Below are 20932 nucleotides of genomic sequence, written 5' to 3'. Positions count from 1 at the left end.
TATATATATATATATATATATATATATATATATATATATATATATATATATATACAATGTTTTGGAAACGATTTAAAGGATTTTTTATTTTCTTCTCTGCATGCATTGTTAATCCGATAATGAACAAGGCCATTCTAGGCAGTGCCCATTGTTATGGTGGGGGGAAAAAACAAAACAAAACAAAAAAAAACCACACTACATTACTTCTTTATGCATTTAGATATGCTCAAGTTTTTTTTTTCATTTGTGTTTTCCTGAACATCTTGAGAGAAGCAGGGATTCTTATCTGCTGTGGCCCACACCTACCTGTAGTACATCACTAGTATTTACTACAGCCTTCTGAACTTTATATATGGTATTTCCATGCCCATATTCTGACCAGATGTCCATCCTGTCTCCTCCCTCTCTCCTTGAATTACTGATCCCAAACTCAGACCTCTGGTGTGTCACTAACCACCCCGAAATCACCTCTGCCTTCTCTTGGATTCCAGGTGTTGTTTAAAAAAAGAAGAAAAAAAAGGAAAGAAAAGAATAAAACACAAAAAATACCATATGCAAACTAGCATTTTTTGGACAAAGTTAGCATTGGGACTACTGCAGAGATAGAGAACCAGAAGCTACCTCAGCTTAATTTATTTAGAAAATGCTAGCAAGACGAAAACCGTTTACTGGGTACATGACAGTATTTGTTCCACAAAAAATAAATAAAAATAAACATGCCTGTACTGTTGTTACAACATCTACCAGCTTAAGGTTCCATAATCACCAGTAACCACAGCGCTGCAGTAATCCAAGAGGTTGTTTTGTTTTCCTTTTGAGTTATTATCTTTTTCTTGATTATTGTTTTTGTTAACTTTAAAAAAAAATGCATTTGAGCCGGATGCAAATTATTGCATTTAATTGTAAGGACATTTCATGGACTTGCACGTTTTACTTTTCTGTCCTTCTTTTGTACCTTGACGTGGAGTAGGGATAAAAGTCAGCTTGCTTTTCTTGTCAGATGATTGCAGTACACTTTTCTTACAAGCGTTTCTTGTCGGATGATCGCAGTACACTTTTATTACAAGCGTTTCTTGTCGGATGATCGCAGTACACTTTTCTTACAAGCGTTTCTTGTCCGATGATCGCAGTACACCTTTCTTACAGGCTACCAAGAGAGCCCCGCTCTCTGTATCGTTCACACATGGAACCGCTGTTGTTCTGCCACTACAAGCACTCGTTTATTTGATCAAACTCTGTTGTCTTGACATATTTGATCAATCCCAATTGTGTTGGCAAATTTCTTTCATTTCTTTTGGCAGTGCTCCCAATTGTTTTTACTTTTTATTTATTAATATTATTAAACATGTTTTTACATCTAATTCAGTTAATTGTCTTTTTGTACATTTAAAAATTAGAAGCAAATTGGGGAAAGTTGTTACTTTTTTGTTGAAATAAATGCATAGCGCTTGTGTAGCAGGTTTGTTTTGTGCGCGTGAGGGGGAATAAAGGGTTAACACGTCTCTCAGGTTCAATACGCGACACATGCCCTCTATTTATTCCATTGTGGAATAAATGTTTTTATTCCTGATGTTTTTCCAAGTGGTTATATATTGGACTGTGGCATACTGGATGAGGCTCGACTGAATTTCACATCAAAATTGCATTTAGTCCTAAAAGTGTGTCACCCAGAGGATGTAATGGTTTAATTTCTTCTTTATTATTTTGTTTCATGTTTGTTCACGTTGTGCCCACCTTCTGCCAAAAGACTTAATTTTTTATGAGTTTTAAATATATTTGGGAGTAATACGATATGGGTAGTGAAATGTCATACATTGTTGATCCACATTTTTGCTTATAAATTTGTAGTCAGTTTTTGGACTAACAACCAATTTTTGTCTGGTAGTTGAGGCTAATTAGTCCCAGTATGCAGAGAGAATGGGTATTTTTTTCTTCACTATTTGTTTCCCCCCCTTTTTTTTCTTGACAATTTATTTAGTCAAATGTTTTTTCATAACTTTGTCATGTGTATTTTCTTTTGTTTGTTTTGGTTAATGAGCGTATTTAACTTCCCATTTGTGTTACTTTAGTGTAAGTTATATTTGAGATGAAACATTTACTGTATTTCTAAAAAAAATAATAAAAAAATAAAATAAAACTGCTGTGATATACTTGAATAAAGGTGCAAATTGTAATTTTGTGGAGTGGTGTGGGGTTTATTTTGTGAAGTGCTGTGGAGTGTATTTGGCAGAGGCAGAACTCTTGATCATAACCTGCTAGTAGATGCCTTCCCCAGAACCATGGTAACTACTTTCAAAAGAAAATGCCTAATTGCTGTGCAGCGGTAGAGTAGGTAAAACACTGGAGAGGTATTACTGTTCCACTGTGACTCGTTTACAAGATGATTATTACATTTGTTGATATTATAATGGTTGGAAGAAAGTTACTATTGATATGAGAAATATATCAGAAAAATTATTTTGTGTTTATTACATCATCTGTCGAACAGTAATATCATGCATTTCCAGTATTTTACCTACTCTATTGCTGCACAGGAATTAAGTATTTTGAAAGTGGTTACAGGCAGCCATGTTGGAAGAAATAACTACACAAACTGTCCCTGCAAGGCCTGTATTGAAAAACTGCAATTTTAGCTAAACTATAGATGGATTGTGACCTTGAAAAGAGCATAAGAACATAATTTTAAAATCCATGCTAATATGGTAGAAGAGCTGCTTGGGTTAGATCGCTATGGGTACCCTTTGAGACGAGCATGAACGTTTGAAAAGAAAGTCACTCCTGCACTGCTCTCCTGTATTACATTATGTAAAATATTTGAGGTGCTAGGGAATCATTTTGCCACTTAAGAATGAAAGCATTCAAGAATGTTTCATATATATGGATTTATGTAAAAGTCCTTGTTGTTACATCCCGATGTATGTGCTTCCCCAGTGTGTCTTGTTCTCCATTTTGTTTCCTCCCTCCAGCCAGAACCCGTCCTCCACCATTGGTCCCTGCTAGGCCTGCCCTTCCATTAGCAGCACACCACCGATTGGTGTTTATGTTTGTTTATTTAGGATCCCCATTAGCTTTTGCACAAAAGGATGGGTTTCAAGACTCAATCAGTAACCATCACCCACCACCCAATCATGGATCACCACACACCTGTTAAAACATGGCTTCTCACTTCAGTCACTCTCTGGCATGAGGCTAGGCATGGTGACATTGTACTTTGATAATATCCCGGACGAGCCCCCATTTATGTTACGACCCCTGTGGGTCTAAGGGTAAAGGGCTGTAACATAACAGTTGGTTGAAAGAAATGATGGACACAATGATACATAGCAACTGGTCTTCATGGCTGTACAACAAGGACAATGCTGATTCAGTGTAGATTATCCCTACAATTAGGGATGGGTCAGTGTTGTCATAGCAACTTTTTTGCAAAGGATAAAAAATAATTATATATATACAGTGGTGGCCAAAATTATTAGAACACTTGGCATATTTAAGAGGTTTCAGTTCAATTGGCCATCAAAATACCCATAAAACTAATTAAATATATACAAAGTCATCATTATGCATTAAACCATAGAATAGAGGCGGCATAAGGAGATTTACGTAATTTTCCTTACAAAAAACAATCTAGGCCTATTTCACTGTCAATGCCACACAATCATGTTCCTTCACAGTCCAAGCACTGTAAAGTACACTTTAGACCGCCATGATGATGCCACCAATTCACACCAGAACCGAAAGGGGAGAGGTAGGAAAAAGAAACTTTCAGACAAGTGAAGCATCTCATGAAATGGCTGAAATTTGCTAAATAACATAAGAAATGGACAAAGGAAGATTGGTATAAAGTGTTGTGGATTGATGAGTCCAAGTTTGTTGCCAACAGTTAAACACGGAGGGGGTAGTATTATGGTGTGGGGTGCCATTTCAGCCTCAGGAACAGGTGACCTAGTGAAAATGGATGGCATCATGGATATTAAAGTATACCACAACATTCTGGTGAGGCACAGAGTACCATCTGGGTGTCGTCTTATTGGTCCTGGAAGAGGACAACGACCCTAAACATTCTTCTAACTATTGCCGGAACTACCTGGAACAGAAGGAATCTGTTGGAACATTGAAAATGACGGACTGGCCCCGTCAAAGTCTGGACCTCAACCCTATCGAGCAAATTTGGGGTGAGTTAGACAATAAACTGGACAGATCTATTGTACAGCCTTTGGCTTGAGTTGCAGAAGGCATGGGATAACATTAGTGTTGAAGTTCTCATGAAACATATTGACACAATGCCAGAGATGTGCTGCTGTAATTGCTGCAAAAGGTGGACGTACCAAATATTAAAGTTAAGTGTATAAAAACAGTAGGACTCACCTCATCTGATATTTGTTCTGCTCAGAGCAACCATCTGCATGTTTCATGAACATTAGGAAATTAAATCATGTTTTGGAGGGAAGAAAAGGTCAATGTTTTCAGATATGTCAGGTGTTCTAATAATTTTGTCCACCACTATATATTTTTTGCATTCGACTAAGAGGTTGGCAGTCGACTACAGCTCCTTTCTATTGATTAGTTGACTAATCGGGGTCAGCCCTAGTATGATATGTCATTTGATTGTACTTACTCAGACGCATTCTATATGACCTAAACATAAAATCCAGACCACTTATTTGTCAAACACTTACCCGGAAGTTGTTAAATGTCTGCTTATACTGGGGACTGCCATGATGAATCGAATGGGACTTGGAGTGAAAATAACACACTCATGTCAGCCCCCAGTTTATAACATGTGCACATTGTTGACAATTTGCATATTCATAGAACCTTACATCGTCAGTGAGGGTAAAGTTGTAGAGATGCTGCTATGCCATTTTCAGTAGTTTATTGAACAACTTGGAGGAAAAAACATTTATAGAAACTGTTATTCAATATAGAACATTTTTAAGGGTTTAAAATACAGTGGAGGGGATCTTTAAACCTGCAGTAGGTAACTAATCCTACTTAACATTTTGTTTGAATTCTGACATCGATGAGTAATGTGATGTGAGTGTTTCTGAGATGAATAGTCAGCCAGCAGAGCCCCAGTACTGAGCAATGTGATGCATTCTGCGTGGCTCTGGCTTGTGGCCAATCAGGAAAGCTGTCAGGGAAAGGCTCGTACCACATTAGCGGTACAGCTTTAAAGCGTTACCAAATGTGACAGTTTCCGCCATACCAGGTCAATCTTCATAGTACATCTGTACAAGAAAAAAAAGAAGGCTTGCAACAGTTTGGTTCATATTCTGTTATATGTATTATGTTTCAATAATAACAATTGTTAATTTCTCCTTCTGGGTACAGATTTACAGACGTACCTTATTTTTTTGTCCCAACCTATCAATTTTTTTTCTAAAAACATTTATACATAATCACCTTCAGGTTTTAAAATATACACATTTTCTTCCCATATTTACAGAAATGACAACCCGACTCTGACGTTTCCGTGGGTTGCGATGATGAAATGCATGTATTTTTTTTAATAGTTTTATTTTTTACAAAACAAAAAAAGGATGGGAGCAGGGAAATTATTAATGAAAAGATAAACGAGAACAAAATGGAACAAAAGACAGGTGATAATTTGTGCTTTAGCAGGGAAGAACCCTTACTTCTTTGAACATCTCGCTGATGATGTCATCATCAGAACAGGAAGTCTCCCCCCCCCCCCCCTCATTACCTCACTGCCACACTTTCATCTGATATCCCTTTGAGATTAGACATCAGTTTCTTACCCTACGCGACCTCAGATTTGATGGTTCTCTTGTAATGAAAAGATTAAAATACAGGTCACTTGCAGTTAATAATGTGATTGTTTTTGTTGTTGCCGAGTAAAGCCTTAACGCTTCGCCAAGAGATTTCTTTCCTGATATGTTTCTAATAATACGGTGAACTGAACCCCAAACCCGGCCATCTCCAGGGGACAGACACTTAACTACTCCTGTCCTGTAGAGGTCAGTAATGAGAAGACTCAAAGAAATAAAAGCTCTATCAAATGACAAAAAAAACCAAAACAACCAGAAAGAAACCGAACCGATATCACACGGGAACAGACGAAACCAGGCTTGTGATGTCTTTTCACCGTACATAGTGGGGAAACCATACTTTTTAAAAACAGGGGGATGAGCTTAATCAAATTTGAGAGAGGAAAAAGGGGCAACAAGAACTAAAACAACAACAACTTGATCCAAACAGAACAGGAGCTGATGTACTCAGGACAGTCCCTGTACCCGTTGTATATGAGAGAGAGAGGTGGGGGAACCTACACAACCAGGATACATACAGTACTGGTAGCTTTAGACACCGTTGCCTGACATAGCCGAGTGGTCGAGCGTGTGTACATTCTGCACAGGAACTAGGGCCTTTAGAGGGGGGGAGGGGGGGGGGGGGGGGACAGTTAACAGTTAATGGACGGCCGGATGCTGGCATCGTCAACGTCCAAAAGGGGGTTTGCTGACTGTCCAGTCCCAAAGCTGCACAGAGTGTGTGTCCAAGACGACCGGACCAGACTCGTTAACTGATCCGGTCCAGTTTGAGCCGCTCTCAGCCGCTCTGGATGTACTTCTTGATGACCACACAGCCGTGCCTGAACAGCGGGCAGGGCAGTGATTGGAGCAGAGTCCAGCTGTTGGCACGAGGGTCGTACGTCTCCATGTTGCCTAGCGCCGGGCCCTCGCTGCTCACGATGCCCCCAGTGACATAGATCTTCCCGTCCACGATCACTGCACTGTGTACACACACACAGACAAAATATTTTTATTTATTTTACCTTTATTTTACCAGGTAGTCACTTGAGATCAAATATCTCTTTTTCGAGCAAGACCTGGCCAAAATGGCAGCAAAAACAAAAAACAAACATACACAAAACACAGACAAAGACATAAAAGGCAAAGTGGGGCAAGGGGATACATTTGAGCTGCAGCAAATCAGATTGAATGGGATTGGGGGAGATTGGAGGGTAGGGTAAAAAGGTAGAAAGAGGATGGAAGGTGAGGCCCTGCAGGAGGTTGCTGGGGAGAGAAGGTCAGGTTAAAAACATAAAATATAACAGCACATTATGCAGTGAAGCAGCGACATTCTCCCATCTCATTCTTTAAAATGCCCTTAATTTGAACTTTAAAATCAGATATGGTAGTGAGGGCCTGCAGTTTCAACGTTTTTTGAAGTCCATTCCAGGCAGAGGGAGCAGAGAACATGAAGGCCCTTTTCCCAAACTCTGTGCGGGTTCTGGGTACTGAGGCATATAAATAGTCCTGGGATCGTAAGCTGTAAAATGGGTTTGATGTGATGGTGAGGTATGAACCGAGGTAAAAAGGGAGCTGACCAATAATTGCTTTATAAATGAAGGTGTACCAATGAAGCAGTCTACGGGCAGTCAAGGACGGCCAGTTAACTTTAGCATACAGAGTGCAAAGTTCAATAAATATTTGTTTACAGCATGTGATTGTTCCCATTCACCTTTACCCCTGGAATGATGTCTGTTTAGCGTAATTGCGGTTACTTTCGATTATTAAGTTTGTTGCACATATGAAAACAATGAAATGATGACGTGAAAGGAAAAATGCAGGGTTGCCATGGAGTCCAAATTAACCTTTTTCTCCATGTTTACTGGTACAGGAACATACGGGTGGTTAATTACCCCCAGTCGCCTGTAAACTGTGTGTTATAGCAGAACTGTTTTTGCCATGTGATGCATGGCGGTGAATAATTTGTTGTTATTGGTAAAAGTCATTAAACATCCATATCAGAAAGGAGACGGAGCTTAACAAAGACACATAACCACCACAGCGTGCCAAATAAGACCACTTTCTGAGGTTGTGAAAAATAATTACAATTCCGCCGTTGTGGCAGAGGGAGAGTAAAGTAATGAAAAGAAAATAAACTGTAGGCAAATATCTTTACAAATGTGCTCATTCGATATGAGAAACAGAAACACAAGATTCTGTGCACAGGGAGGATTAAAAGTTGTCTGTAAGCTGATTAGGGCTTTGTAACCTAGTGGGGTTTGGAGCGATTGGTATATTTACATAAGGTGCAGACGACACACACACACTCACAGCGCACGGTCCAACTGCACGGGCACCAAAACACTGATGGGAGCCCAGAAGATTACATAAAACGGATATGTACTCAAAATGTGAGAGGAGGGATAAATAGATAAATAGTCCCTCGAGTGGGGAGGCTGCTACAGTAGCTGCTACTGTACATCTGCTCCTCAGCATAACAAGCTGCTTCATCTACTGGGGACCATGGGAGTGTGTACATTAGGGCTGACCTTCAACTACTGGGGACCATGGGAGTGTGTACATTAGGGCTGACCTTCATCTACTGGGGACCATGGGAGTGTGTACATTAGGGCTGACCTTCATCTACTGGGGACCATGGGAGTGTGTACATCAGCGTTTCCGTTAGCCGGTAATTACCGGTATTTGACTGGCAAAATCTGTTGAAGTCCGACAAATTTAATCTCTCCGGTCATAGTGTCCGGTGAAAATAGTTCCCTCTGGGCACAGTTTGATTATTTGAATTGTATTTGGATGGGCTGGAGTTGGGTGGCCTATGCGATGAACGAAACAATCATTGCGTTTGTTGTCGTTGCTTCGCTCAGCGAGAGCTTGCTGCTGGATTTGCGGAAGGCATGCAGCTGCAGACCCACAGAACCCACCAGCTTTGCTGGCACAGTGCGGTCCCCAGACCTGGAAAGCTGCTCTGCGGGTCTGCAGCTGGATGCTTCTTGCAAACTAACTGCGGCGCTCGCGCTGATATTGTTGGACCGGCTGCTTGGTGGAGCAACGATGAAACGAATGTAATGAATCGTTCGTTGCATGGGCTATTTAATTTTGGCCTGTTTTGGTACGGTTCGGGTGGTCAAGTTGTGCTTGGAGGGAGTTGTTTTCACCGGACATTATGACCAGCACCAAGTCGTTGGGACTAGGTGGAGATATACATCACGCAAACCCACGATAATGTTGCCGTCTCTCTGCCAAATTTCTCAGTTCTTCGCTTGATATAATTAATACAAATGTCCAATATAACGGAATTCGTTAGCTCATAAATGTGATTATAACAGACTACTGTTTATTAATGTCGGGCCGACTGCCCACAGACACAGGTCTATTTGATTTAAAGTCGGCAGCAGCACGGAGTCTCTGGACTTATTTTATTTGGAATATAATGACTGTATACGCAAAAGTAGCCTAGCTTTAAGTTAAAATATTATAAATCTACATGCCTTGAGGATGTCATTCTTTATATAGCCTGTTGTTTTTAAGCTCAATAAACTCTGACCGGAATTTCTCTCATTTGACCGGTAGATAAAAATCTACCGGACCCTGAGACCGGCAACAATTTTTTCTAACGGAAACCCTGGTGTACATTAGGGCTGACCTTCATCTACTGGGGACCATGGGAGTGTGTATATTAGGGCTGACCTTCATCTACTGGGGACCATGGGAGTGTGTACATTAGGGCTGACCTTCATCTACTGGGGACCATGGGAGTGTGTACATTAGGGCTGACCTTCATCTACTGGGGACCATGGGAGTGTGTACATTATGGCTGACCTTCATCTACTGGGGACCATGGGAGTGTGTACATTAGGGCTGACCTTCATCTACTGGGGACCATGGGAGTGTGTACATTAGGGCTGACCTTCATCTACTGGGGACCATGGAGTGTGTACATTAGGGCTGACCTTCATCTACTGGGGACCATGGGAGTGTGTACATTAGGGCTGACCTTCATCTACTGGGGACCATGGGAGTGTGTACAGTAGGGCTGACCTTCATCTACTGGGGACCATGGGAGTGTGTACATTAGGGCTGACCTTCATCTACTGGGGACCATGGGAGTGTGTACATTAGGGCTGACCTTCATCTACTGGGGACCATGGGAGTGTGTACATTAGGGCTGACCTTCATCTACTGGGGACCATGGGAGTGTGTACATTAGGGCTGACCTTCATCTACTGGGGACCATGGAGTGTGTACATTAGGGCTGACCTTCATCTACTGGGGACCATGGGAGTGTGTACATTAGGGCTGACCTTCATCTACTGGGGACCATGGGAGTGTGTACAGTAGGGCTGACCTTCATCTACTGGGGACCATGGGAGTGTGTACATTAGGGCTGACCTTCATCTACTGGGGACCATGGGAGTGTGTACATTAGGGCTGACCTTCATCTACTGGGGACCATGGGAGTGTGTACAGTAGGGCTGACCTTCATCTACTGGGGACCATGGGAGTGTGTACATTAGGGCTGACCTTCATCTACTGGGGACCATGGAGTGTGTATATTAGGGCTGACCATCTACTGGGGACCATGGAGTGTGTACATTAGGGCTGACCTTCGTTTTTTTTTTTTTTGGAAATCGAAGCTTCGGGGCCGAGATAATTTTTCTTTTTTAATGTTGTGGGACTTGTACAGCACTTTGTTCAACTTAGAGAGGCAGAGTTGATTTTGCAAAAGAAAAAAATCATTCTTTTTGTTTTTTAATAATCTAATTTTATTTTCATATTCGAATCCCATGCCCATCGAACAAAGCTTCGAAGTATTTAAGACAGCCCTAGTGTACATGTTCACGAGTGATTGTGTGCGTGTTTTCTTTTGTATATTGGTACAGTATATGTGATTGTGTGGTGTGTGTGTGTGTTTGTGCTGGTTTGTGTGAACGTACATAAGTGCATGTGTATGTGCAAGTTGAATTTATATTGGGTGCGAGTGTGTGTGTATTCCTTTTGTTTGTGTGTGTGTGTATTACCTTTGTGTGTGTGTGTTTGTGTATTACTTTTGTGTGGGTGTATTACTTGTGTGTGAGCGTCTGTCTTGTGTCTGTGTCTTGTGTGTGTGTATTACTTTTGTGTGTGTGTGTGTGAGCGTTTGTGTCTTGTGTGTGTGAGCGTATGTGTCTTGTGTGTGTGTGTATTACTTTTGTGTGTGTGTGTGTGAGCGAGCGTCTGCGTCTTGTGTGTCAGACTTAAGCTAAATGTTGCGGAACAGCTGCCTGCCTGGGAGCAGTTTATCAATAATTCTGACAACTTGATTTATGTTATACATTCTGTACATACAGCTGAGTCTACCATTGCCTCCCGAACGCATTTTGCAAGCGGCTCTTCAAAGTCGATGCTTCTATGAAAAGGGCTGTGGCCTAGAAAAGCAGGGTGTTCATTATCCCGGCCAAACTGCACACTTCACTGGCTCGGCCTGGACTCTGAGACCGGGGTGAGAGGGGCGGGAGCCGGTACACGAGTACCTGCTGCTCGTCTCACATCAACTCCTTTCCCCGTGTTTAACCATCGTCTTTATCCGCTTCATTCACTTCCCTGACATCTTCCATGTTCTTCAAGCGCTTATGAAGGCGCTCCAACGAGCGGATGATTAATTCACTTTCAAAGAGCGAAAACGATAAAGAAAAAGTGGTAAAAAAAAGGAAAAGGAGCCAGGTAATCATGAGTTTGGATCCAATAGTGTGTTTCTACCTGCTGTTGACTATTTCTGTTCTTGATGTGGTGTTTTTATAGTGAGGTTTTAGAACGGGAAGTGAGCGGGCAGCTCTGCGTCTGTATGAGATCGCCCTGGACTCTGGTTCCTTAAAGAATGGGTTGCAAGACTATTACTTGAGTACAAGTATGTTTTAATAAGTCTGTGTCCTGAAACCATTACTTGGGTTACGCCACAAGAGTACAAGTATGTTTAAATGGTAAATGGCTGCTTTTTTATATAGCGCTTTTATCCAAAGCGCTTTACAATTTGTTACTTACATATTACCCATTCACACACCGACGGTGGAGGCAACCATGCAAGGTGCCAACCTGCTCATCGGGAGCAATTAGGGGTTAAGTGTCTTGCTCAAGGACACAACGACACGCTGCCCAGGAGTGGGAATCGAACCGGGAACCTCCGGATTGCCAGACGACTGCTCTACCTCCTGAGCCACTGTCGCCCCTGTTTAATAAGTCTGTGTCCTGAAACCATTACTTGGGTTACGCCACAAGAGTACAAGTATGTTTAATAAGTCTGTGTCCTGAAACCATTAATTGGGTTACGCCACAAGAGTATGTTTAATAAGTCTGTGTCCTGAAACCATTACTTGGGTTACGCCACAAGAGTACAAGTATGTTTTAATAAGTCTGTGTCCTGAGACCAGACCGATTCTATCCTGTTTGGCTCCCCAGGGGGGAAGGAAATGTTTCATAGCTCCTGTCCCATGCGATCATTAATGGAGTACATATTAACACCTACCACACCTCTCTCTCTCCCGTGCTTCAGCAGCTGTGGGCCTATTCAGCTGTGAGACACAGCGGTGGGGCCGTCGTTCAGAGGCTGCAGCTCCGTTTTAAAGTGAGATTTAGAGTGAACACCCTCCTATTCGGGATCAGTATTAACAGCTGAAGATGACTATGTTCAAATACTGCCTGTGGGTCCAGAGCCAGAACGCATGGCGGGGCCCAGAGATTTAAGAGATAACATTTTCTTGATCCCGGGATTTAAAAAAAATAATAATACGTTTGAATAACCTCTCTGATATAGACCTGGGGAGTGGAGTGATGGCTCCGAGACCCGGTAACGGAAGAGGTTTGTCTGTGCTCTCTAGTACGAGGACAACAGAGAGAATACACTATTGTATGAATTACAAACGCATGATTAACCCGACTCCCATTGTTTCTCAACGCCATACTTTTCCGTGTTTTTGAAAGTCGCTGTTCCTAATAACCTATGAAAAGAAAGATGGCGGCAAACGGTGCAATCGTGAACAAGAAGCATCAGGAAGACAAGGGACACAGACTTCAGACTGCGGTCTTGTGATTGGTCAAAGATCAGCGAGGCTTATAGGTATTGTAGTAGATGTCACGGAAACAAGTCAATATTACAATATGAAAATTTTTCTCAGAAATGGAAGTTAAGAAATGAAGAAACATTAACCTTTATTGGTTGTAACAGTAAAGGAATGAAATAATCAAAGATCATGAACCTACAGAACAGATGCAGTTTGGCCAATAATTACGGATAGTTTCGATCTTCACTGGCTACAATGAGGGGAACAAAGTGTGAAGGGCGTTAACCCTTTCCTCACCTGCAGAACTGTCGCGAGTGGTTCATGTTGGGCCCCGCCTTGATGTTGCCTTTGTCGGGGTCGTAGATGGTGGTGGCTCGAGCGTAGGCTCCGCCCAGGATGAAGATAAACCCGTTCAGACTCACCGCCGGGGCATATTTGTTATCTAAATCAGAGAGAGATAGAAAGAGAGAGAGAAATAGAAAGAGAGAGAACAAAGATTTTATACAAGAAAAAAAACATTTACAGCCATTCTCCCACGCAGTAAAAATATTACCATTCCGCATAATGGCATTCTGCTTATCATCTGCTTCTCCTTGTTGGAGGTACAGTATGTGAGGCATGTGGAAGGCGGACGCAACAAAAACGGAGGAAAGAGTCAATAGGGAGCCCATGAAATAGCCAGGTTCATAAATCAGCTCAGCTTTATTGCATTGAGCCTCCAAAATTTATTTGGATTTGGTCGCACTATAAAAGAGTTAAGTCTCCATATTGGATTACGCCTTATGACATAGATCCACAAGGTAAACGAGGAAAAAAATACCTTGTGTGTGGATTGGAATTGCATGAGGGAAGTGTTGGTATATTGCATAGTGTGCATACTGTATAATTCAATCTGATACAGTATGGACCACCGGGAAGGCAGAAAAGCAGCAACGCTGGAGAATTACAGACGATGGGAAGGGAACGAAATGAAAACCGTGTTTCAACGGCGCCGAATGTTTCCGTTCAGGAAATAATAAAACAGCAGGAGCTGCTCGCCCTACTACTGTGTGGGGAGAGGAAGGAGCGCTGGACTTCTGGAGCAATAGCTCCCCGTTCAACAACAGCTGGCCAATTTGCAGTCAACATGAATAATGTAAAAACACACACAAACGTCCACACACACACACACACACACACAAGTCCTTTGTTTTCTTCCATGGCGGATGGACACTTATTTGAGGCAGAGAGCAGACAGGGTACTACAGTATGTGAAGCCATGCAAACCTACTTCTCAAGAGAAATACTCACCTTTTCTCTCTCACCATCTATCTATCCATCCTACAATATCCATCTATCTATCTATCTATCTATCTATCTATCTATCTATCTATCTATCTATCTATCTATCTATCTACAGTGTATCCATCTAGCTACAGTGTATCTATCTATCCATCTATCCATTGATCGATCTAGCTACAGTGTATATCTATCCATCTATCTATCTATCTATCTATCTATCTATCTATCTATCTATCTATCTATCTATCTATCTGTGTCTGTCTATCTGTCCATCCATCTGTGTGTGTCTGTTGGTCTGGTTGTTTGTTTTGTTATGCAGGAGCGTCACCTATATCCTTAACCCCTCGCTCCCTATTACCTGAACCCCTCGCTCCCTATTACCTTAACCCCTCGCTCCCTATTACCTGAACCCCTCACTCCCTATTACCTTAACCCCTCGCTCCCTATTACCTGAACCCCTCGCTCCCTATTACCTTAACCCCTCGCTCCCTATTACATGAACCCCTCGCTCCCTATTACCTGAACCCCTCGCTCCCTATTACCTGAACCCCTCGCTCCCTATTACCTTAACCCATCGCTCCCTATTACCTGAACCCCTTGCTCCCTATTACCTGAACCCCTCGCTCCCTATTACCTGAACCCCTCGCTCCCTATTACCTTAACCCCTCGCTCCCTATTACCTGAACCCCTCGCTCCCTATTACCTGAACCCCTCGCTCCCTATTACCTGAACCCCTCGCTCCCTATTACCTTAACCCCTCACTCCCTATTACCTGAACCCCTCGCTCCCTATTACCTGAACCCCTCGCTCCCTATTACCTTAACCCATCGCTCCCTATTACCTGAACCCCTCGCTCCCTATTACCTGAACCCCTCGCTCCCTATTACCTGAACCCCTCGCTCCCTATTACCTTAACCCCTCGCTCCTTATTACCTGAACCCCTCGCTCCCTATTACCTTAACCCCTCGCTCCCTATTACCTTAACACTTTGGCGACCAGTCTTGCGCGGATTTATAGGCCAGAGGACAGAGGTTTGTTTACAAATCTATGTACTTTCTAAGAGCTATATATATAATTTATAGTATTGCTATCCGTCCATTCTCATTGTCACTTGAGTGCATAAACCGTGCCTTCATAATGGCTTAAAGAAAATAAAAATCCATCGGTTGGTTGTAATTTTATAGCGTTGTGAATATAAGGTTTATCGCACTTTTCGTCTCATCTTTTTTCTGGGGAGCTAGATAATAGGCTAAACGTTGGCGCCGTTATATCAAACGCCATTTCTGCTGTATATATACGAATGAAATAAAACAAACTGCGTAGCATCCGGACTATTACAGAGCATCTATGGATGAAATGGGGGCGGCGGGGAACGCCGATTAGTATTATTGATTAGCAATACAGTGTGCGTTCAGGTAGCCAATGTCAGTGATCGATCACGTTAGGTTTTAAAATAATGTCCAATCCAGCTGTTATTTGGGGGAATAGTATCCTACCGTCAGCCCATGTGATCGCCGGCAGCATTTCGTCATTAGTCATCGGAATCTGGTAGATCGATATGTCCATTGGCTAATCATAAATCCCATTATTCCAGGCTGAAATATGCGTTCGGTAACGGTATCAAAGATGGAGGGTCTTCGTTTGGAACCGAGGGTCATATGATCCGCCCACAGACAGTGAAAAGATTTTTTTTTTCAATCCCCTCAATGATACTGCAGTGGAGCGATGGCGCCCCTAAGCGGATCTGGCCGGTATTGCATGTTTAGAAAATCAAATATGTGGGTAGGTCCTGCATGTCGATCGCCGACGTTAATAGCGTTATAAATATGGAATAAAACAAAAACAACTCGCCACGAGTTAACTCGTGGCTCTGGTCCTCAATGGGTGGAATCGAATCACAAGTTAACTCGTGGACGGTCCACATAGTGTTAACCCCTCGCTCCCTATTACCTTAACCCCTCGCTCCCTATTACCTTAACCCCTCGCTCCCTATTACCTGAACCCCTCGCTCCCTATTACCTTAACCCCTCGCTCCCTATTACCTTAACCCCTCGCTCCCTATTACCTGAACCCCTCGCTCCCTATTACCTTAACCCCTCGCTCCCTATTACCTGAACCCCTCGCTCCCTATTACCTTAACCCCTCGCTCCCTATTACCTGAACCCCTCGCTCCCTATTACCTTAACCCCTCGCTCCCTATTACCTTAACCCCTCGCTCCCTATTACCTTAACCCCTCGCTCCCTATTACCTTAACCCCTCGCTCCCTATTACCTTAACCCCTCGCTCCCTATTACCTGAACCCCTCGCTCCCTATTACCTGAACCCCTCGCTCCCTATTATGAAGTGTCTTCTGCGTTCATGTTTTGGTGCTCGCTGCCGAGATGACCTCATTATAGAGAATACAAGACAGGCCATGGAAACTGATTTGAGGTCTCCTTGCCTACACTTCGGCTGAGAGAGCGTGGGAGGGAGGGGGAGGGAGACGGCAAGAGAGAGAGAGAGAGAAAGAAATAGAATACAGGAAATGGACTTCTTTAATGGTTGCTGTTTGTGTTTGTTTGGACATGGTTTTAGTACTAGAATCCGTTTTCTGTTAAAAAAAATATGTTGTTTGCGACAGTATTACTGAGCATCTGTGAGTGTCTTTTAGAAAACGTTTTTTTGTCGCTACAGTAGTGATTCACAATTAAATTGTGAAATTCAACATCCCAAGGGGACAGAACCACATTCTATTCCTCCTACTGACCCTTCTCCTTTAGTTTAGCTGGTTGTTGGACTCGCTCTGGTCTCCTCTAGAGGGACACTGTGTTGGATTTAGCCTGGCAGCGTGTGGCAGCAGTCTCCCGTGCAGCGCGTGCTGCTGTGTTTAACTAGCCTCTCACCTCCGGAGGTGTGAAGGATTCATTCTCCACCACCTCCACCTATTCCAGCTCGCCAAGCTGTGGACTGGCAAGGACGAGCACACACACACACACACACACGGCATCATAGCACTCACATGCCGTGTGTGTGTGAGATGTGTGATGTATGGTGTGTGTGTGTGTGTGTGTGTGGATGGGTGGGTGGGTGTGATGTATGGTGTGTGTGTGTGTGTGTGTGTGTGTGTGTGTGTGTGTGTGTGTGTGTGTGTGTGTGTGTGTGTGCGTGCGTGCGTGTGTGGATGGGTGGGTGTGATGTATGGTGTGTGTGTGTATGTGGATGGATGGGTGGGTGTGATGAGATTTGTGATGTGTGTGATGCGTGTGTGTGTGTGTGAGAGACATGTGATATGTGTGTGTGTGTGTGTCCATGTAGCTTGATGTTGTCGCCGCTGAAGGTTCTGTATTTTTTGTCCGTTAGGTCTCCTGAGGTATATAATGAAAGGATATTCTCAAAGGACACCGAGCCATTCTCCTCTTTCCCAATGAAACCATCCTCCCCGCTCTCTGTCTGTACACATCTACCCTCGGCTCTGAGTGCTTGGAACAGCGCTATACAAGCGGATCTCATTTGTGTAACTGGCGAGCCTCAAAGGACCATCGCCAGCAACGAAAGCATCTGTCCACCATTTTGTCGACTTCGTCATGCAGACGTCTTTCTCCGGCTTCTCTCAAGCCACACAACTATACTGTGCTGGTGGTGTGGGACACGAGAGAGGAGGACACTGATGCACACACATCCATGCCTAATTTGCGTATATACCCGTCTGTACCATCACATGCGTTTACAACAGATTTGCCTGCAGGCCTTCACATGCTGACATACACCCTACCTAGAGACTGAGACACCCTACCTAGAGACTGAGACACCCTACCTAGAGACTGAGACACCCTACCTAGAGACTGAGACACCCTACCTAGAGACTGAGACACCCTACCTAGAGACTGAGACACCCTACCTAGAGACTGAGACACCCTACCTAGAGACTGAGACACCCTACCTAGAGACTGAGACACCCTACCTAGAGACTGAGACACCCTACCTAGAGACTGAGACACCCTACCTAGAGACTGAGACACCCTACCTAGAGACTGAGACACCCTACCTAGAGACTGAGATACCCTACCTAGACTGACATACACCCTACCCAAGTCCAAATCAAGGTCAATAAACAAGTGCAGAAACAACACACACACACACACACACACACACACACACACACAATGTGGTGTGGTATATGTGTGGTGTTGTGTGGTATATGTGTGCTGTGGTATGTGTGGGGTGTGGTGTGGTATGTGTGTTGTGGTATACTGTATGTGTGGTGTGGTATACGTGTGTTGTGGTATGGTATATGTGTGGTGTGGTATACGTGTGGTGTGGTATACGTGTGGTGTGGTATATGTGTGGTGAGGTATATGTGTGGTGTGGTATATGTGTGGTGAGGTATATGTGTGGTGTGGTATATGTGTGGTGTGGTATGTGTGTTGTGGTATACTGTATGTGTGGTGTGGTATATGTGTGGTGTGGTATATGTGTGGTGTGGGTATATGTGTGGTGAGGTATATGTGTGGTGTGGTATATGTGTGGTGTGGTATATGTGTGGTGTGGTATATGTGTGGTGTGGTGTGGAAATCAGTGTTTCCTGTGCAAACAAACAGCTTGTTGATTTGTGACATTATTTGCTGACTGCCTCCTGCATCAACAAGAGCACATATCTGATTTAGTCAACCTCTACCAGAGTGATCTCTCTCACACAGACAGACTGTGTGTTGTATACTCAAGCCAAAAAAAAACATCGACTCGCACAAACAAACAATAGTACATCTACCGGCCCATGTTGGAAAGACATGCACATGCTCATTGCTCACACAAACACACTCTGCAGCCCAGATAAGATCGTCCTCTGATAAGGCCTCCAAAACATCACTAGTCATCATGAAAGCCAACAACAAGCATTTGTGGGGAAAGCAGGCAGAGAATGTGTCACCATCCGGACACTGCAGACAGACAGACAGACAGACAGACAGACAGACAGACAAATAGAGGGAGGGAGGGAGGGAGGGAGGGAGGGAGGGGAATAATAAACAGGGCAGCCTCGTCACCAAAGACGCCAGATTGAAGCCAAGCCATTTTTTCCCTCATCGGCTTTCAGAACACTTGCCAAGTTATAAATGGGACAATGGAAGAAAAAACATGTGGTCTAGGCTGCCAGCAGTTCCCATACAATTGCACCAAGGGAATTAAAAAAACCAACTAAAAAATTTTTGGGGGACTTGTATGATCTTCCTGGCGTTGCACAGTGCCAAGAGAAGAAAATATCAATACCACATAGAACATCTTTAATTAGCTCTCTCTCTCTCTCTCTCTCTCTCTCTCTCTCTCTCTCTCTCTCTCTCTCTCTCTCTCTCTCTCCTGTGTCATTTGCACAAGTAATTGTTTTCAGTCAATTCCTTGATAGAGCAATCTGGGTCCGGGCGCGGCTCCCCTCTGCTCCCAGGGGCCCAGTCAATGGCAGCCTGTCTGTCAGTGGGGCGAACGCACACACATACTACAGTACACACACAACATACACACACACATGCACACACACACATACATACAAACAGGATTAATGCCAGAGAGCTGGTGTGTGTCAGTATAGCTCACATGTGCTTGTAGTGACTTGTGTGTGTATGTGTACAGAATGTTTGTCTCTATACTTTGTGTTCAAGTGTGTGTGTGTGTGTGTGTGTGTGTGTGTGTGTGTGTGTGTGTGTGTGTGTGTGTGTGTGTGTATGAATGCACTACACATTTCAGCAGATTAATAAAGAATATGGAGATCTATAAAGATACTGGAGATAGTGAAGTCTATCCAACTCTTCTAACATGATCTGTGGTTGGGATGAGCATAGTAGTGTGTGTGTGCGTGTGTAGGTGTGTAGGTGTGTGTGTGTGTGTGTGTGTGTGTGTGTGTGTGTGTGTGTGTGTGTGTGTGTGTGAGGGAGAGTCAGTGTCGATAAATGTTGAGAAACCTATTTGTAGTCTATGCAGGAGCTGGAAACAGCCTCCCTCACACACACACCTACCTAATGTACACACAGCTATATTTGTATCAATCGATAAGCCAGTGCTGAGAGAGAGGGGACAGAGAGAGAGAGAGAGAGAGGGAGGGAGGGGGATCGAAATAGAGGGGGGGGTAGAGATAGAGAGAGAGAGGGGTAGAGATAGAGAGAGAAGTGGGGACAGAACAAGAGAGAGATAGAGAGAGGGAGGTGCATCGAAATAGAGAGGGGGGGTAGAGATAGAGGTAGAGATAGAGAGAGAAGTGGGGACAGAACGAGAGAGATAGAGAGGGAGGGGCATCGAAATAGAGGGGGGGGGTAGAGATAGAGAGAGAGAGAGCGGTAGAGATAGAGAGAGAAGTGGGGACAGAACGAGAGAGAGAGGGGCAGGGAGAGAGAGAGAGTGAATATGAGGAGTGAGAGAAATGGAGAGAGACAGCGGGTTGATAGAGAATCGCTCCCCAACGGCACCGGCTAAATCATCGGCGGCCCAATTTCAGAGGAAGCACTAAACCCTCCCATTATGCCCCCCCCCCCCGCACACCACCTGTCAGGACGGGGCTCTCTGCTACCTGACTGATGATCTCTGTCACACACACACACACACACACACACACACACACACACACACACACACACACACACACACACACACACACACACACACACACACACACACAGGTACAGTACACTACACACACGCTCCCCCACTGAATGTAGAGCCCATTACATCATCAAACCCTACCCCGGAGGCATGCCTTCTGCATGTCTGCACCCTAGGCAATAGAGAGGGGTGAAATGAGGTAGAGACGAGAGGGTGTGTATGTGTGTGTGTGTGTGTGTTTGAGCACCTCTGAAATCCAGGCACTGCTAGAAGAGAAGCGCAGA

The 20932-nt window shown here is 43.7% G+C and overlaps 1 protein-coding gene across 1 annotated transcript in view; it reads right to left on the bottom strand.

Moving 5' to 3' along the window:
- Nucleotides 1-4895: 4895 nt before the first annotated feature.
- klhl29 (kelch like family member 29) overlaps nucleotides 4896-20932 on the bottom strand; it is a 91264-nt gene continuing 75227 nt past the window's right edge. The window contains exons 4-5 of the mRNA XM_084314593.1: nucleotides 13100-13244; nucleotides 4896-6751 (exon numbers count right to left, since the gene is read on the bottom strand). Of these exons, the coding sequence (XP_084170719.1) occupies nucleotides 6568-6751; nucleotides 13100-13244 (329 nt within the window). The 3' untranslated portion in view covers nucleotides 4896-6567. The remainder of the gene's footprint in view (nucleotides 6752-13099; nucleotides 13245-20932) is intronic.

The sequence above is a fragment of the Notolepis coatsorum genome (assembly GCF_963971535.1).
Source record: "Notolepis coatsorum genome assembly, chromosome: 5".
NCBI lineage: Eukaryota > Metazoa > Chordata > Actinopteri > Aulopiformes > Paralepididae > Notolepis > Notolepis coatsorum.
This window is presented reverse-complemented; position numbering and strand designations above follow the sequence as displayed.